Source organism: Lycorma delicatula, chromosome 7 (assembly GCF_047948215.1).
Source record: "Lycorma delicatula isolate Av1 chromosome 7, ASM4794821v1, whole genome shotgun sequence".
Classification (NCBI taxonomy): Eukaryota; Metazoa; Arthropoda; class Insecta; order Hemiptera; family Fulgoridae; genus Lycorma; species Lycorma delicatula.
The window spans coordinates 140,450,978-140,467,438 of NC_134461.1; the positions used below are offsets into that span (position 1 = coordinate 140,450,978).

The 16,461-nt window shown below is 28.3% G+C and overlaps 2 protein-coding genes and 1 pseudogene across 9 annotated transcripts in view; 1 reads left to right on the forward strand and 2 right to left on the reverse strand.

The window, feature by feature from the left end:
• Positions 1–7,693, reverse strand: part of LOC142328394 (general transcription and DNA repair factor IIH helicase/translocase subunit XPB-like) — a 40,625-nt pseudogene extending 32,932 nt beyond the window's left edge.
• Positions 7,694–8,111: 418 nt separating this feature from the next.
• On the forward strand, positions 8,112–12,647 carry LOC142327442 (uncharacterized). Of its 2 annotated transcripts, none has more exons than XM_075370527.1 (2): positions 8,112–9,235; positions 12,260–12,647. In XM_075370527.1, exon 1 carries the CDS (start codon positions 8,264–8,266, stop codon positions 9,134–9,136), a length of 873 nt encoding a protein of 290 aa, XP_075226642.1. In that variant the 5' UTR covers positions 8,112–8,263; the 3' UTR covers positions 9,137–9,235; positions 12,260–12,647. The 2 variants fall into 2 exon arrangements, with proteins under 2 accessions (XP_075226642.1, XP_075226641.1); XM_075370526.1 differs by having other exon boundaries at positions 8,112–9,231.
• Positions 12,648–13,195: 548 nt separating this feature from the next.
• LOC142327440 (polynucleotide 5'-hydroxyl-kinase NOL9-like) overlaps positions 13,196–16,461 on the reverse strand; it is a 45,691-nt gene continuing 42,425 nt past the window's right edge. For all 7 annotated transcript variants that reach the window (XM_075370523.1, XM_075370521.1, XM_075370519.1 and 4 more), the window contains one exon: positions 13,196–13,448. In XM_075370523.1, the coding sequence (XP_075226638.1) occupies positions 13,418–13,448 (31 nt within the window). In that variant the 3' untranslated portion in view covers positions 13,196–13,417. The remainder of the gene's footprint in view (positions 13,449–16,461) is intronic.

Sequence of the window (16,461 nt, forward strand, 5' to 3'; positions counted from 1 at the left end):
TAGCTTTTTTTATGTTAACTAAAAATAAATATAAATTAAAATTATGTAAGAAAAAGGTACACGTACTCAAAAAACTATGAGTTTAAACATGATTTATTGTAAATTTTATGCTGCTAGTATGATGAATACTTTATCCTGAAGTATTATCCTCAGTGACCACTTTTACATCTGCACTTAATTATTACGTACTCTTTATACATAAAAGGTGTTGTTTTTTTTTTAAATGGTAACCTACATTAGGTCAGTTGCATTCATCTAATTACATAGCTGCAAAAATTAAATTTGTTTATTTTATAAATTCATTAACTATGATGTGATTCTAATTCATATTTATCTTTATTTAATTTATTCTTATTCATACTTATCAAACTTCTGCATTATATTAATATAATAAATCCTCTATTTTGAATTATTTAATTACAAAAATATTCAGCCTATCAATTCTTTAAATTAATTTTTATAAAACTTTAAACTGTAAATTTTACCTAGTTGTCAATTAATTTTACCAAGCAATCTTTGTTTGTAAGTAATAAAAAACAATTTAATAATATAAGAAAATATTATTTAATAGAAATGGAATGATATGCCATGATTTTTTCTGTAATTAAATAAATAATTGAAATTTTATTTCTAATGATGAGATTGATATTGTATTTATATTTAGTTATATAAATTTCCTTTTATACACAGTACCAAGTTTTTATAGATTTAGGATTATTGTTCTTGTATGTATTTTAATATATATATATATATATATATATATATATATATATATATATACCAATTTTAATTTTATTAAATTTCTGCACATATCGTCTAAGAACACAAAAAATCTATGTAATCCTGACTAATTATATCTTTTATATATACATCCCTTTTATACAATTCATATAATTTTAATAATTATACCAGCAGTATATACAATGTTAATTTATATTTTATATGTGTAATTTGAATTTATTATTCTTTATAAATAATACCCAATTATTTCCAGATCTGTGTGTTTTGTGTATAAAATAGTTTATTTTCCAAAAGTAGCATAATTTTTTTTTTGTAATGATTAAGGTCTGTCCCACTCATGGCAACCCTAATGAGAGATTGATGGTACTTTTCGTACTACTTGGCAGCTTTCTAATTACAAACCTCCTGTTTATGACAACTTATGTTTTGATAGTTACAAATTGCAATTCGCAATTTTATTTCAGCACATATGATTGATTATAATTACTCTATCTATATTAACCATTATAATTAACTCTATATTATCCATTCTATTATTTCAAAAGTTTTATTGCAAGCACATTTATTCTTGAAGGAGGAATATTCTAGAAAGATATTGTGCTGAAGAAGATTTATAGGTATATCAACTTTATTAATAGAATTTAATAACTTTTTTATTAATGTCATATTCTAACATTAAAAGACAAGTAAATATCAAAATTTCACTTTTACCAAATACAAAACAAAGCTCCTTGGTTAATGCAAAGTTTCATGATACATATGTTTATGTATATTGTGGCAAAATCTTGCCGTTAAAATCCAAAATCCTAGACTACAATTTTTATTGTCAAATTTTTAACCGGCTAATAAAATATTCTACTATTATCATTGTAAAGATCTCTGAGAAAATATGTTTTTAATGTTTAGAATTTTTTATTTGATTCCAAAGTATTGCATTATTTTTAACATTGTAATAATAACTTAAAAAATAATTTTTATATGCAATATCTATATTATTATTATGCTTTTACGGCCAACATGGGACCACTTAAGTCAATTTTAGTTGGATCTTTTCTGAGAAAAGCGTGTTATTTTACTCTTTCGAGCTGCCCAGTATTTCTTCATCCGTTCAGATCTTGCTTTCTTTTCTTCATCCGTAAACACCCTCTTCGTTGTATTTTGTCGTTTGTCTGTCTTTTGTTTAAATCTAATGCTTTTATCTTTTAGCTTTGTAATTTTTCCAGTTTTATTCTGTAGGTCAGTCAGGGAAATTCCCAATTCTTTCATATCTTCTCTAATTTCTTTGATCCATCCTACTTCTAGCTTTTGGAACCAGAGCTTTTCAATGATATTTCTTGACGGTCTTGTTTCCAGTGTCCTTATGAGATGACCGAAGAAAGAGATTCTTTTTTCCGCATAGTATCAGTAACAGGCTCTATTTCTCGATACACCACCTCATTTGGCACAATCCACCATCGGCCTTCTTTTTGGTGTTTTTTATTGATACACGTTCTGACAATTCTCCTCTCTATTTTCAGAATTTTTTCAATTCGGTTTTTCTGAGTGATTTTGAAAAGGGTCTCGCTTCCGTAGGTGACTTCTGGCTGTACTACAGTTTTATAATGTTTAAGTTTTGTTTTAGCAGAAAGGCATTTTTTGTTATATGTTGACCGAGTTAATTTTTGGGATTTAATCATTTTATTTGTCCTGTTTTGCCATGTCACTTTTTCATTTAAATTATAAGTTATTATTTCCCCTAGATATTTAAATCGTTTTACTATTTTAATTTTCTGATTGTTTACCGTAATGTGCTCTATTACCAGAGGATCTATGGCCATTAGTTCAGTTTTTTCGAAAGAGATATGAAGCCCTATCTTTTGTGCTAGGTTTTGAAGGCTCATGATTTGTGTTTTGGCTTCTTGAATATTATTTGCTAAAAGAGCGAGGTCATCTGCAAATCCTAGGCAATTTAGTGTGATGGAGTTTTTCTTAGTACCCATTTTTATATTTTTGGGATTTATTTCATACCATTTTCTCATGACAAATTCGAGGGCGCAGTTGAAAAGGAGTGGTGAGAGGCCGTCTCCTTGCCTCAATCCAGTTTTTATGTAGAAGGGTTGAGAGAGTTCACCTCTGAATTTCACTCTGGACTGGGTATTGGTTAAAGTTAATTTTATCATGTCTACGAGTTTGGGGTGAAGGCCCAGGTTTCTCAGAATATTCAGCATGGATGGTCGGTGTATACAATCATAGGCCCTTTTAAAGTCGACGAAGGTGATTATTAGTTGTTTTTTCCGTCTTTTATATAAGTCCATCATAAGTTTTAGGGATATTATTTGTTCCGGGCAACCTCTCCATGGCCTAAATCCCCCTTGGTATTCCCCAAGTGACAGTTCAAGTTGGTCTTTGCATCGGTTGTATATGATTCTCGACAGGATTTTGTATGTGCAATCCAGGAGAGATATGCCTCTGTAGTTTTCCGGATTAGTTTTATCCCCTTTTTTATGTAATGGATGGATGAGGGCTGTGGTCCAGTGTTCTGGAAGTTTTTCTTCGTTCCATATTTTCACGAGGCATAGATGTAGGGAAGTTTTGACTGAATAAACTGATGAGTGTTTCCAGAGTTCTGCGAAAAGCTGGTCTTCTCCGCTTGCTTTGTAGTTTTTTATTTCATTTAAGGCTGCGAGAACTTCTTGAATTGTTGGCGGGTTTGATATTTACTGGTGAAGTTTTAACTGGAGTTTCAGTGTCAATCTCAAAAAGCTCTGGGGGGTCGTCACAGTTGAGGAGTCTATTGAAGGTTTCTGCCAAAACTTCAGCATTTTCTTTATTGGTGTGGGCCATATTTCCTTTTTTTCCTCTCAGCATAAGGGTGGGTGGTTCATATCTTTGAAGAGCCTGACCAAAAATTTTATAATAGTCTCGGAAATTAGTTTTCTTGGAACTTTCTTCTATTTGCTGAATCAAGTTTTTTTGGGCTTGTCGTTTGGTTCCTCTTATAATTTTCTGAGTTATTTTCCTTTGTTTGGTGAATTCACGGTTAGATTCTTCAGTTTTCTGGGTTTGGTGGTTGATCCAAGCCCGGTGTCGGTCTTTGACTGCTTTGTCACATTCTTCATTCCACCATTGGTGTTTTTTTCTTGGGTTTATAGGGGCTAGTTCTTCAGCTATTTCTTTCAGTTGGGATGTCAGTTCTTTTAAATTATTAGTTAATTTGTTTTTTTTTGTTGTTTCTTCAAAGATGGCATTGTTTATTAATTTATGTGGATCATAAGCTCTTTTGTTTTTAGGTTGGGATTTTTTCTTTTTATGCGGGGTGAATTTTATTTTAACTTTAATTAAGTAATGGTCCGATCCAGTATCTGTTCCTCTCAAGACTTTTACATTATAAATCTCCTTGTGATAATTCCGGTCCATGCAAACATGATCCAGTTGCCATTCTCCTTTTTTCCAATCTGGGTGTTTCCAAGTCTTCAATTTGTTTGGTTTTCTCATAAAATAGGTGAATTTTGAGATCATATTATGGTTTCTGCAAAATTCGACAAGTCTTTGGCCGTTCTTGTTAGTTTTCTTTTGGGCAGGCCATTTTCCGATAATATCACGATATCTTCGTTCTTTACCAAGTTGGGCATTAAAGTCCCCTATTAAAATCTTCGTGTGGGTCTTATTTATGTTGTTTGCAGTTTGGTCAAGAAGTTCCCAGAATTTGTCCATCTCTTCTCTATCTTTTTTAAGATTGTTTTTGTCATTGGTGGGAGCATGGACATTTATTATGGTGTAGAATTTATTGGCTGATTTTAGGGTTAAGGTTGAAATCCTGGGGGAGTAAGACTTAAATTCTACGACTGAGTCAATTATTTTAAGATTGATTGCAAATCCTGTTCCGAACTGTGGGCAATTCTTCATCACACGTTTCCCGGGGATTCCTCTGTAAATTCTGTAACCCTGAGATTCAAATGGCTCTCGATCGGTGTTTCTCATTTCTTGAAGTCCTGCGATTAGGATATTTTGTTTGTCCATTATGTCTGTTAGAGTTTTTAGTTTGCCGGGTTGAGTTAGAGAATTAATGTTGTAAGTGGCAATGTAGTTTATTTGCTTGTGTCTTATCCTCAATTTTGAAGTTGTGTTGTTTTTGGGTGTTTCCAAACGCTCCGATTCATTGTTATCTTTTAAGCAGCTGCCCACCAGATCCGAGTGCAGCCTTCTCTGGTATTTACCAGACGGTGGATTTTTTCTTAAAAGACCTTCCATATTTGACTTTCAAAGGCAAGTCAGCCTTGGGTGGGAATAAATTCCCGAGTTACAACTCTGGATGTGATCCAGAGAGGTGATTCCGATTTAGTTCACCAGTAGAAATCTCCACGTTTCTAACTGGTTATCCAGACGAACCAACGTGGAGGCGCAAACCGATTTTTTTTAATTGAGATTTTAAGTATGGAGAAAGTTTAAATCGGTTCCGGAATCATTTCGTCATTTTAATCATATATATATTTATTAATTTAGTAAAACAAATTCTTTTTTTTCTATATCTTCCTCTCTACCGATTAATACCAAAAGCATTGACAAAATTCAGCACAATCCGCCAAAGTACGGAATCAATAACAGCTCTTACCTTATCTTGTTTTTCTTTTTTATAAATAAAAGCGCTTTCGAGGAATTTCCTCATCATCAGTTGAAAAAACATTAATAAAATATTTAACTTATTATTTTAAACATGATATAATATATGTAGTCAATAATTAATTAAATCTTTAATTTTAAAAACAATAAAATTTTTTTTATATACATGTTTGCGGCCAGCTACTAAATACACTGCTTTAATACAAAATTCTAAGTAATCCAAACAAATGGTTGAGGAACATCATTTAATTCATTTTTTCATTAATATTTAGTTTACAATTATTTACACTTCTAAAATAACAAAAATTCCATACTGCACTAACAAGCAACATTATTCACTTGGTAAATGCATCCCTTACAAAATTGTGGTACCACACCTTGACTAATACAAATCGCAGAGTAATACTCTGAAAATTGAAGGGTATAAAGTAAGGATAAAATCAAAATCATTTAAGAACCAATATAATAAACTAGTTCCCATTGATCACAATTGTAAAAAATTCAAAAGTTTATCAAACTTACCTGGAAATTTGTCCAGGTGCTCTCAAATGTCAGCATGCATTTTCAAGATACAAAAATACCTTATGTTTGATTCCCAAAAATATTACAAAACATTACATCCTGCTTGTTAGTTTCCTGCTCTAATTATCGGTGAATAATCATACCAGTCAGTTTAGTCTTCTTTGTTTGAGAGGGAACTGATATCTAAAATTTCTCATTCCCTGTTAGTATTAGGTAGAGGAATGGAAAAGTGAACATGGAAATGATAAATTTGTTATTTTGGTATCCTTGTTTCTTTTTTAATTAAATTTATTTCATAAGTTTTCTTTCCTGAATCTAATAAGTGTTTCACTTATGCAATAATTAATATATACTGTAATATTCAGCCGGAACCAGGGCTACCCTTAAAGTGATCTATTATCTGGTATTCAGCAGAAATTGGTCCATTTTTTTGTAAAATTAAAAATTTAATTGAGTCACCTGTCTGATTTAATTACAATTGCAACCTGTTCTTCCTACATCATGTTTACCACCGGGACGGGATTAATTATATTAATATTACAAGATTGAACCAGGTAAATTTATCTTGGTTAAATTTAATTCTGATGATACATAAAAACAATAAAGTATAGGTATGTGTGTATAGTTTTGGATAAAGACGATTACAGTGAAATAAAAAAATTTTCACTTAAAATGTCAGCGATGACCTCATTATTTTTAATGGAAAATATATATCAACAATTTTCTTTGAAAACAAAATTAATTATTCCCAGGCCAAAATGATTCTGAAAAACAGAGTGATAATGTATAAATTTTCATTATCACTTTATGTATTTCAAAAACTGCAAGAGTTCAAAATAATTTCACACAGGCAATAGTCTTATTTCTTTGAAGAATGACCCCTTCATGTAAGGGCAAAATGAGGTTTCCACCTAGATGAGCATTATTCTTGTAAATATGATGTGAGCTTTTGGTGAAGAATTATTTAGTTAAATAACTCATAATTATTTAGTTAGAAGACTCAGTTCATTTTCCTGTAACGAACTGTTAATTTCCATTTTAATGCCACTAGTTTTGATGTTTATTATTAATTTATTAAGTATAAATATAATGTACTTAAATTACATTTTCATTTAAAGGAAAAAAATATTTTAGTTAAAAAAGTTTACACATACAATAAGTTTTTTTGGAAAACTGTATTCAATTTTGTAGTTTTCTCATTTTCTTAAATTCCATATTAATATATAAAGATAACAAATTACCTTCATCGTTTCCTTCAACTGGATCATCAGCATATTAATCTTCATCATCTTTCTTCTTTTTCTTGGATCTTTTATCTGTAAAATAAAATCAGATAAAAAATAAAAACAGTAAAGTAGAATTATAAATCATCAATCATATGATCAACAGAATTCTACAAGTAATTATTGATTCAAGAATTTTGTTACACTAACTAAATAATTTTTCGTAATAGGAAAAGTTTTTAAACATACAAGATATTTTCTACTGAAAGGAAAATTATGTGCAAAGCTTGAAATTTCACAAAGTAAATTCTCCACCTTCAATTTCTGCAAATTCAAAATTATATATCTAACAAAGTTCTAGGTTATCAAAAAACACAAATACTAACCGAAATCTTTTTTAGTACGCTTTGGGCCTCCCATCGCGATTTAAACAAAAGAAAGCTAAATTGCACAATCTTACTTCGCAACCGTAACCCAACTATGAACACATTTTAACATATTAAGATATTATTTACGTTGGCTGCCTATACATATACAATATAGCTTTTTACAATTACTATCGCATCTGCAGTTTACAAGAATTAGCTTTCGTTTTGTAAGACTGCAAATCACGACTACGATACAACTTTAAACTTCAACACTATCGATAGCTCTTCGAACTAAATCATTACTATCGAACTTCCAATTATTATTATGTAAATGAAAAAAATTACTTACTAAAAAAAAAAATTAATACTTTAAAATAAAATTCTACATTCCTCCACATCCGAAAAGATGAATAAAGTTTAAAAATAGATGAAAAACTAAGACATTCTAGTAAATTAACATTAGTCAATATTTGGCATGAAAAAAGCAGTTCATAATTCGATATCTATTGCACATCACAGAATTGGAACTAACCTCAAATAATTTTCCAGAGTAACGTTGAAATTTTCAAAACGTTAGCAGGTTGTGCGGTGTTTGCTCATTCTTATTGTAATTAGATTTGCTTATTTTTTCAAAAATACTTTCTTGCAGAGGGTCAGTCAGCAGATTAATTTAAGTTTAAAACACGAAACTAGCGACCTTAAGTTATTCTGATAGATCATGTATTTTAAAAATGTATAAAAGTCAAATAAAGCTGTACTTAAATGCGGTACCCGAAACTATTTTGTACCGTTATTGACTGACTTATTGTTATGGCATTGACTCATAATACTTTATGTAGTAGATTATGTAAATTTAACCATTTACGATTACTTTTTAATTTAGTTCATAGACATACTAGTAAAAGTAGTTCAAGAAACGTTCTAAACTACGATGTTTTGGATATTTATACGGAAAATTTAGTTCAAGAAAATTGCAATAAATTTAATGAATTTATTTTCAAAGTATCATTAAACAAAACAAATTTAATCAATATTTTTACCAACCCTTGTCAAATATTGGAATTGCCTGATCATTGTACAAAAGAAGAACTTGTTTCCAAAATAATAGATTCTTTAAGGGTTCACAATGTAAATAATACTGTTACTTGTATTAAACTATGTAAAGAAAGATCATACTGTTTACCGTATGGATTTATGTTATACTTAACAAAATTATTTGCAAAATTAGGAGAAAAAGAAGGTTTGGAATTAATGCAGTCATACCATAAGTGTTTGTATGCAAATGAGTTTAAGAAGTACTGTGGATTTAAACACTACACAGCTCAAATGTTATGGTATTCAGGAAATTTTTCTGAATCTCTTGATATTTTAGAACAGTTATATCAGAACTGCTCAGTTAGTTTAAAGTATGAACTAAATTACATAATATATGATGTCATCTCTGATGTAATAATGAAGCATGGGGAAGCTTTATTGGTTGTAATGACAAATTTTATTAAACAATTAGCTGATAAATATGATAATTATTATCCCATGGCTATTTTATGGAGATCATTACAAGAAAGTGAATGGTTTGCAGATCAGGAATTAGCAAAAAAAATATTGAATGATAATGAGGAACTTATTATTGTAATAAAAGCCATTGGTACCTGTTTGGTGTATTTCTTACATGCAGTGCCATAAAATTGATGTTGTCCATAGACTGTGTGAAGTGTTGCTGAAACTTAATGCCATCGATCAATATTCATCTGTTCTTCATAGTCTTTTTGACTATTATTGTAGGTATACAGAATAACTTCACTAGTATATTTATATTGTCTGCCACTGCAGCTTTTATTAAAATAAATTGTAATGATAATTTTGCTCAGGCATCTCTCACTTCAACCAAGAAATTTAGTAATCTTTCATTTAATTCTAATTTCTAAATAATAATGTAGGTTACCCAAACTGGTAATCAACGAAAAGTATATTTTCATTTGATTAGCCTACTTCATTTGTCATGAAATCTGACTTTCTTGTAACATTTCATTTTAAAATATGTTTTTTCTATGTAAAATTATGTATAAAATATGAGGAAGAGTCTAGTCCTTGATAAGCAGTGCAAGTGTATCAGTGCTTCATTAGTGGATTGATAGAAATAAAATCGTTTGAATGGAAGCTTAGCCATTTAAGCACTATCTGCTTTTCTTCTTATTAGACCTGAAAGATTAGACTCTAAGAAGAGTTCTATGTAAAAGATACACTCTTAGGAAAAAAACAGTAGTAATGGAAAGCTGTATTGCAACAGTACAACCTTCTCAGAAGTACATGTTATTTGGGCTTGATTGCAGAATTCAAGTGATTTCTGAGATGTAGATTGAACTGGAGGAATTGTTTTCCTGGGTATACAGTACACCAAAATTATCTTTAGCTCATCAAAAAACAAAATCAGTATGATGATAAATTTTCTGCTGATTGTTAGGTAGGGTTTTGGTTATTTTCAATTTTGATGAGGACGTAAGGCAAATAAAATAACTTACTTTCTTGGTTTCCAATTTTTGTTAGTGGATCCAGGTCTCACTTCCAGAAAGTTGTATCTAGGAATACACCATCTACACACATTTGGTATGGCATTCTTGTTACAGGCTCTTTATTGAACTGCTGATCATGAACAGTACGGTATAATTATTATATTTATGTATGACTTATAACCAGATTTCATTCACTGTTATGCACAGATTTTACTCTGCTATGGTTCAATTACTGTAATGGTCTTTGGTGTCATTATTATCGGTATGTGACCTGGTTAGTCTTTTAAAAAATTTTCACTGTTCAGGAACTTTCTAGTCACTCATATATTTGCTGAATATATGCTCACATATATAGAACATTTTTGAATACAAATTTTCTTATATTAGGCAGAAATTCATGTTGAGGTTATCTATGACATTGAATGTGTTATAATATTTCAAACGCATATTAAAATTGTATTTAATTTAAAAAAATATATAATATATACATCTTTACTGTGTCAAAGTAATCCTTCTCCAGCTTAATAATAGTTTAAGCGGCTATAGAATTGGGATAACTAGTGATTCACCTTGTACTTATTACACAATTACAGTAGTAGTATTAAAAGTAGAATGATCTGAACGGATGAAGAAATACTGGGCAGCTCGGAAGAGTAAAATAACACGCTTTTCTCAGAAAAGATTAACTAAAATTGACTAAGTGGTCCCATGTTGCACGTAAAAGCATAATAATAATATAAATATATATCACACTAGTTATCCTAATTATATAGCCACTTAAACTATTATTAAGCTGGGGAAGGATTACTTTGACATATTAAAGATGTATATAATATATATTTTTTTTAATTTAAACAATTTTAATATGCGTTTGAAATATTATAACACATTTGATATCATAGGTAATCTCAACATGAATTTCTGCCTAATATAAGAAAATTTATATTCAAAAATGTTCTACAGATTTCCTAGGTTACTTTTCTATATTATATATATATATAAATTACAAAACAGAATACAAAACAAATTACAAAATACAACATATAAACCACCAAAACAGTAATTAAATAAGTAACTTAGCATTATTATTAATTTCCAATAACAATTTTCGCAGTATCCCTTATCTTCAGTTTATTAAATAATATACACATCTATTACAATAAAAATATTCTTTTAATTTTCTGAAATTTTATTTGAAATTATGTTTTATATTTTGAATAATATAATAAGTATATATGTAAATTTTGATGTCCCATTATATATGTTATAATATTAAATTTGATTAACAAAGTTTCAATATTTTTAATTATTTGAGTATTCAAAAAGAAAATATATATTCTTAGTTTTAAAAATTAAGTTTAACTCTTTTATTTACTCATCTATTTTTTTAAATAACACATTGGTCAGTATGTGATGAATTATTTGAATTTAAAAAAAAATTATTTATATTTTATATATATAATACTAGATAAAAAAAATAGTGTGGGATATACAGTCTATAACATGTATTTTTTTTTATTGATGTTTGTTGATTACCCTTGAAATTTTGTTTTTAGTTTAGATATTTCTGCTGTAGTAATAATTATTTGATTTCATTAAGCATTTATTTTTTATCTGTAGAAAAATGTTGATAGAATAAAAATAAAGAGCAGTTTCTCACTGTAAATTTTGTGAGTTTTATTAAATTTTTTTTCTATCAAGATAATGTAATGCATTATCTCTCACCAGGAGTACATTGTTTTTACATATGTAGAGCACATTTAAGAACCTACAGTTCTGAGTTATTTCTCTGAATAATAATGTTCACTTTATAGTCAAACTGGCTCAGTAAAGAAGATGGTGAGAAAACCACTTCGATTTTCACTTTCCTTATTAAGCTTGGCACGGGGTTCTTGTTAATTTGGTCATGGTTATGTCAGTTTCAAGAGGGAATTAAATCTCATTAGGTCACCTACAATCTTTTTAACTAGTAATTAACCTTCTTCCTAACAATGTTTTTTTTTTAAACTAGTAAAAAGTGTACAGGTGCGTGAAAAATAAAATAAAATTTCTCCTTGATAACATTATTAATTATTACTGTTTTATTACACATTTAAACACATATAATATTTAAAAAATGTTTTAAGTTGACACTAGTTATGAATACACTATTGTAAAGTAGCTCTGAGTTAGAAAAGACTCATTTGACTTAAAAATTAGTGACCCGATTTTTACTGCCTCTATACTTTAATACAACAGCCTGTTAAGACTGACACATATTTTTTTTAATTTTAAAATACTTATACTTATTTTACAGATTCACAAAACAATTTAAAAAGATGTTCTGCTGTAGTAAAATCAGCTTTGGATCTCAATATACCACTGAAAGAATCCTATCAGAAACGCTTTTTAATATTATTAACTACTGGAAAGTTTGACAAGTCTAATCGCAAGAGCTCAACAGAAATACCCAACAGTATCAATTATCAGATAAATTTAAACTTTTAATGTTACTCGTACCTGTTTTTATGCTTAAAAAGTAGTATTTATGTAGTAAGTGGCATAACTTAAATTTTAGCAATTTAATAATTTTGTAATTGTTAAGTTTTTGTCTAATGTAAATTATTTATAAATAGCTGATACATTGTGCTGAATAACTGTGTTTTAAAAATGTTAACTGCTAATAAATCAACTATTTATTTAAATTTATTATGTTATTTATTTCATGGTATTTTTCAGGTATTTAACTACCAATTTTTTATTGTACTGAAAATTAACTAAAAGAATACTAAAACAAAAAAGATAATAATGTGTTATGTTAATTTAAGTAAATACGTATCCCTACTTTACACTTAAACACAGATTGTAAAAACAATTTTCTACTTCTTTTTAATAGATGCTATTAATCCTGGGGTTTGTTTTCTAAATTTTATTTCTTTTTTGTTTTTGTTATTTGATATAATTATACAATTATATACCGACTGATGTGGGATTCCACAAAAGTCAACTGTTGGTATTAGTTTTTTTTTAGGTTTTTCTGTTCTAAGTAGTTCTAAGTTATTGACATTACTATACAATTTCAGAGTTGTTTGATATTGTAACTATATAAAGGCATTTATAATAACAAACAAACTAATAATCACACAGCTCTCACTATCAGTAAATTGCATAACAATTTAGCCACACTTAAAACTTAATAAAATAAGCATTATATAATAATAATTATAAAAATTAAAAAAAAAACATTAAAAAATGTATTAAAAAAATTTTATTTACTCAATATCAAGGCTTAATTATAAGTTTTTTAACTACACCACTCAGCACATTATTACTGACGGATGTATAAGGTACATGTCCTGTTACACTTTCTGGAGGATTACAAAAAATTGTATTTGGTAAATAGACACATCCTTTAATTATACTATTGACTTGACTTAACATATCTTCATTAAGAGGTGTTAATAAAAACAGTTCTTCAGTCTCTTTCTTCACACCTCTTACAATACCTATTAAAAAAAAAGAAGACAATAAAGAATACAATAGCACTGATAATTGAAAGAATATATAATAATAATAATTGTCTCGAAATACAATCTTATGATCTACAGTAGAACTGTTACACAAATTACTTTGTAATGAGTTCTATATCTTACCATCAAGAAGATGGCAAGAAAACTACAATCATCTTATAATTTTAAACAATTCTAACAAGTCATCATTAAAAAGATATTTTTAGAAAATTTCTTTTTTTAATGACAAATCATGACAAATTTTAAGACCTAGGTAACCATTTTGTCACGAAACGAGAAATGAAGTTTCCAGGAAGCATATCAGAATATTTATGTTTCTCAAGAAGTATTGCTGTGGAACCAAATTTCACTGTGAATCTCATTTGGCATCTCTATCATGATAAGCATTTATTGGCTCACTCTTAAAGTAATAGTTATGGGGTGTGGTCACCTTTTTTGAAAAAGTACGGACTAAAAATCCCAAATGAAGATATATCACACCAATAGTAACTTTGGTATTATGTAGCAGTTGTCTTAGATTTGCATCATTTTAATAATGAAAATTTTATTATTAATACCACTTTGAACATGATTGTCTTTAAAAAACGTCAGCATTCATATCAGAATTTCATTAAACCAAGCACAGAATTGTAATTGCGCTTCTTTATCAGTATCAAAAGGTTTATGATAAAATTAAATGTTAATTTCAAGATTGAAATTGGAGGTCACAGTGTAAAATATACCAAACCCTTCTGAGTGATATGTTTAAAGAAGGTGAGAATGATGCTTACAAGACAAGCTGGATTTTGAAAAACACTGCCTTAACTTCTTTAAATTACCTGGGATATGTACATAATCTTTGTAAACCGCCAATAAATTTATCACAAACATTACCTGTGTTCAGAGAACCAATGTGTTAAAAGAAAAAAAGAATTTCTTCAAATTCAAGTGAATTTAATCTTTGTATGTAAATTAAATGAATGTTATTACCAGGAATTAATTTTTTAGTCGAATGCTAACAATCATATTGTTCATACAAAAATTCATTTTAAAAAATTGTTTTTTTTTATAAGATCCCACTGAACAGCACCAACTGAAGTTTGACTTAACAATTTCTCACGTCAACATAAAATCCAAACAGATTTTCATTTGTTTTATTCAAAAATTCCAATTGTTCTTAAATTTTACACTAAGATACCGCTGGAAAGAAAATTAAATATCATTCACAAAATAGATATTGTTGAACAAATTTACAAAATATCAAGTTTTGTCTACAAACATAAGTTGGAAAATGTTTTAAATTGTTAGTAGAAAGAAAATGAACATTTTCCTGGAAAATATTAAAACTGGTAAAAATTTTTTTCTTATCTCATCTTTTCAGATGAGATAACCAGATTTAAGTTTACAGAAAAAAATCTAATTTTACATATAAATAAATGAAGTCTTATTACAGTTAACCACAATGATCATAATCAAAAGATCAAATACAGAAGATCAAGTACAGAAAATGTCTAAACTGAAATAACAACTACTTTAAAATTAAGACATTAAAAATTTTATTTTATTTAAAGGAAAAAATTATGTTGTATATAAAATTTACATAATTTTAAATCTTATTTTTATAAATTTTAAGTGGGAGTCATCACTTCTTTTAGCATTTTAATATTTTCCATTTAAAACGTGCAAGGAGAAACAGCGATAAACAAATACCTAATTTTTATGTTTGTTCTGATTTTGGCTAACCCTCAACAACATTTCTCCATATAGATCTAAATATATAAACTGTATTATAAATCAACACAATTCTTATTTAAATCTCAACTTTTAGAAGTCAATGACAAACTAAAAACAATACCAACAATTTACCTTTAACTTGGCACTAAATTCAAAAAGTAAAATTTTTAAAAGAAATGAAAAATTCTTTAAAGATATTAGGTTTTGTTTCAATTTTCTTAAAGCCAAAATTATTTTATGTGAAATCTTGGATAGGCCTGCAGAAAAGCTGCTCATTTGAACAAATTTCGCTCTAAATTAAAAAGAAGATAAATAAAAACCTATATCTTGATAAAAATTAAAAAAATACCTTGAGTATAGTGTAAGAAAAGGAAGGAACAGAAATTTTGAAATTTCTGCTCATGTGGTGCAGAGTAGTACTCAAATGTACATTAAAAATAAACAAATAAAATGCTCACAAGAAATTTAAACACGACAAATGTGCAACTTGATAAAAATAAAAAAGGAACATAGAGAAAAACTTCAGATGGGTGCTACAATCTGTGAACTAAGCTTATTTCAAAGGAAGAGTAATTTTTTCTATTAGTTTCTAATAGAAACATTTTATTGAATTTTTATCAGAAAATACTACAAATATCAGAATGGTGATAGGCTTTATATCATTGTACTACAATAATCTAATATTAAGCAATGATGAGAAATAAATGGAAAATATCTTTAATTCATCTACATACACATGGAGCTGACAGTTTGTTAGAATGCTAACACAGTATTACTGATTGCAAAAATAATTTAGAGAGGTTTGGAAGTTTGTATATTCATTTTTTTTTTTATAAAAAGAAAAGGGAATATACTCGAGAAATATTATATTTCTGAATATAATCAAAGGATATAAAATGATGGAACAGCCGACGAACATTTTCAAAAATTATACTAAGATGTGTTACTCCTTGTATTCAGGCTGCTATCATACCGGTTATGGTTTTGGATTGTCATGCTAACCACAATATGACTATACCATGGTTGTAAATCTGCTTCAGATTCAATAGAATTAATTTTTTAGAGGAAATACCCCACTGGATTTAGGTATTTTAACTTACTTGGAAGATTTTTAAGTGAATCTCACTATACACATGGGCTATTTAGATATTTTCATTTTTTGTTGTTGCTTAGTATTGGATCATGACAGCATAGTGATAGGTAGCCTGATATTCAATGTACTTCACACGAAAATTCAAGTCATTAATTGGAAAACTTCAAACAAAAAAATAATACA

What these genes read in the sequence shown, in the direction of transcription:
- LOC142327442 (XM_075370527.1), top strand. Translation starts at nt 8,264, where the DNA reads ATGGCATTGACTCATAATACTTTATGTAGTAGATTATGTAAATTTAAC.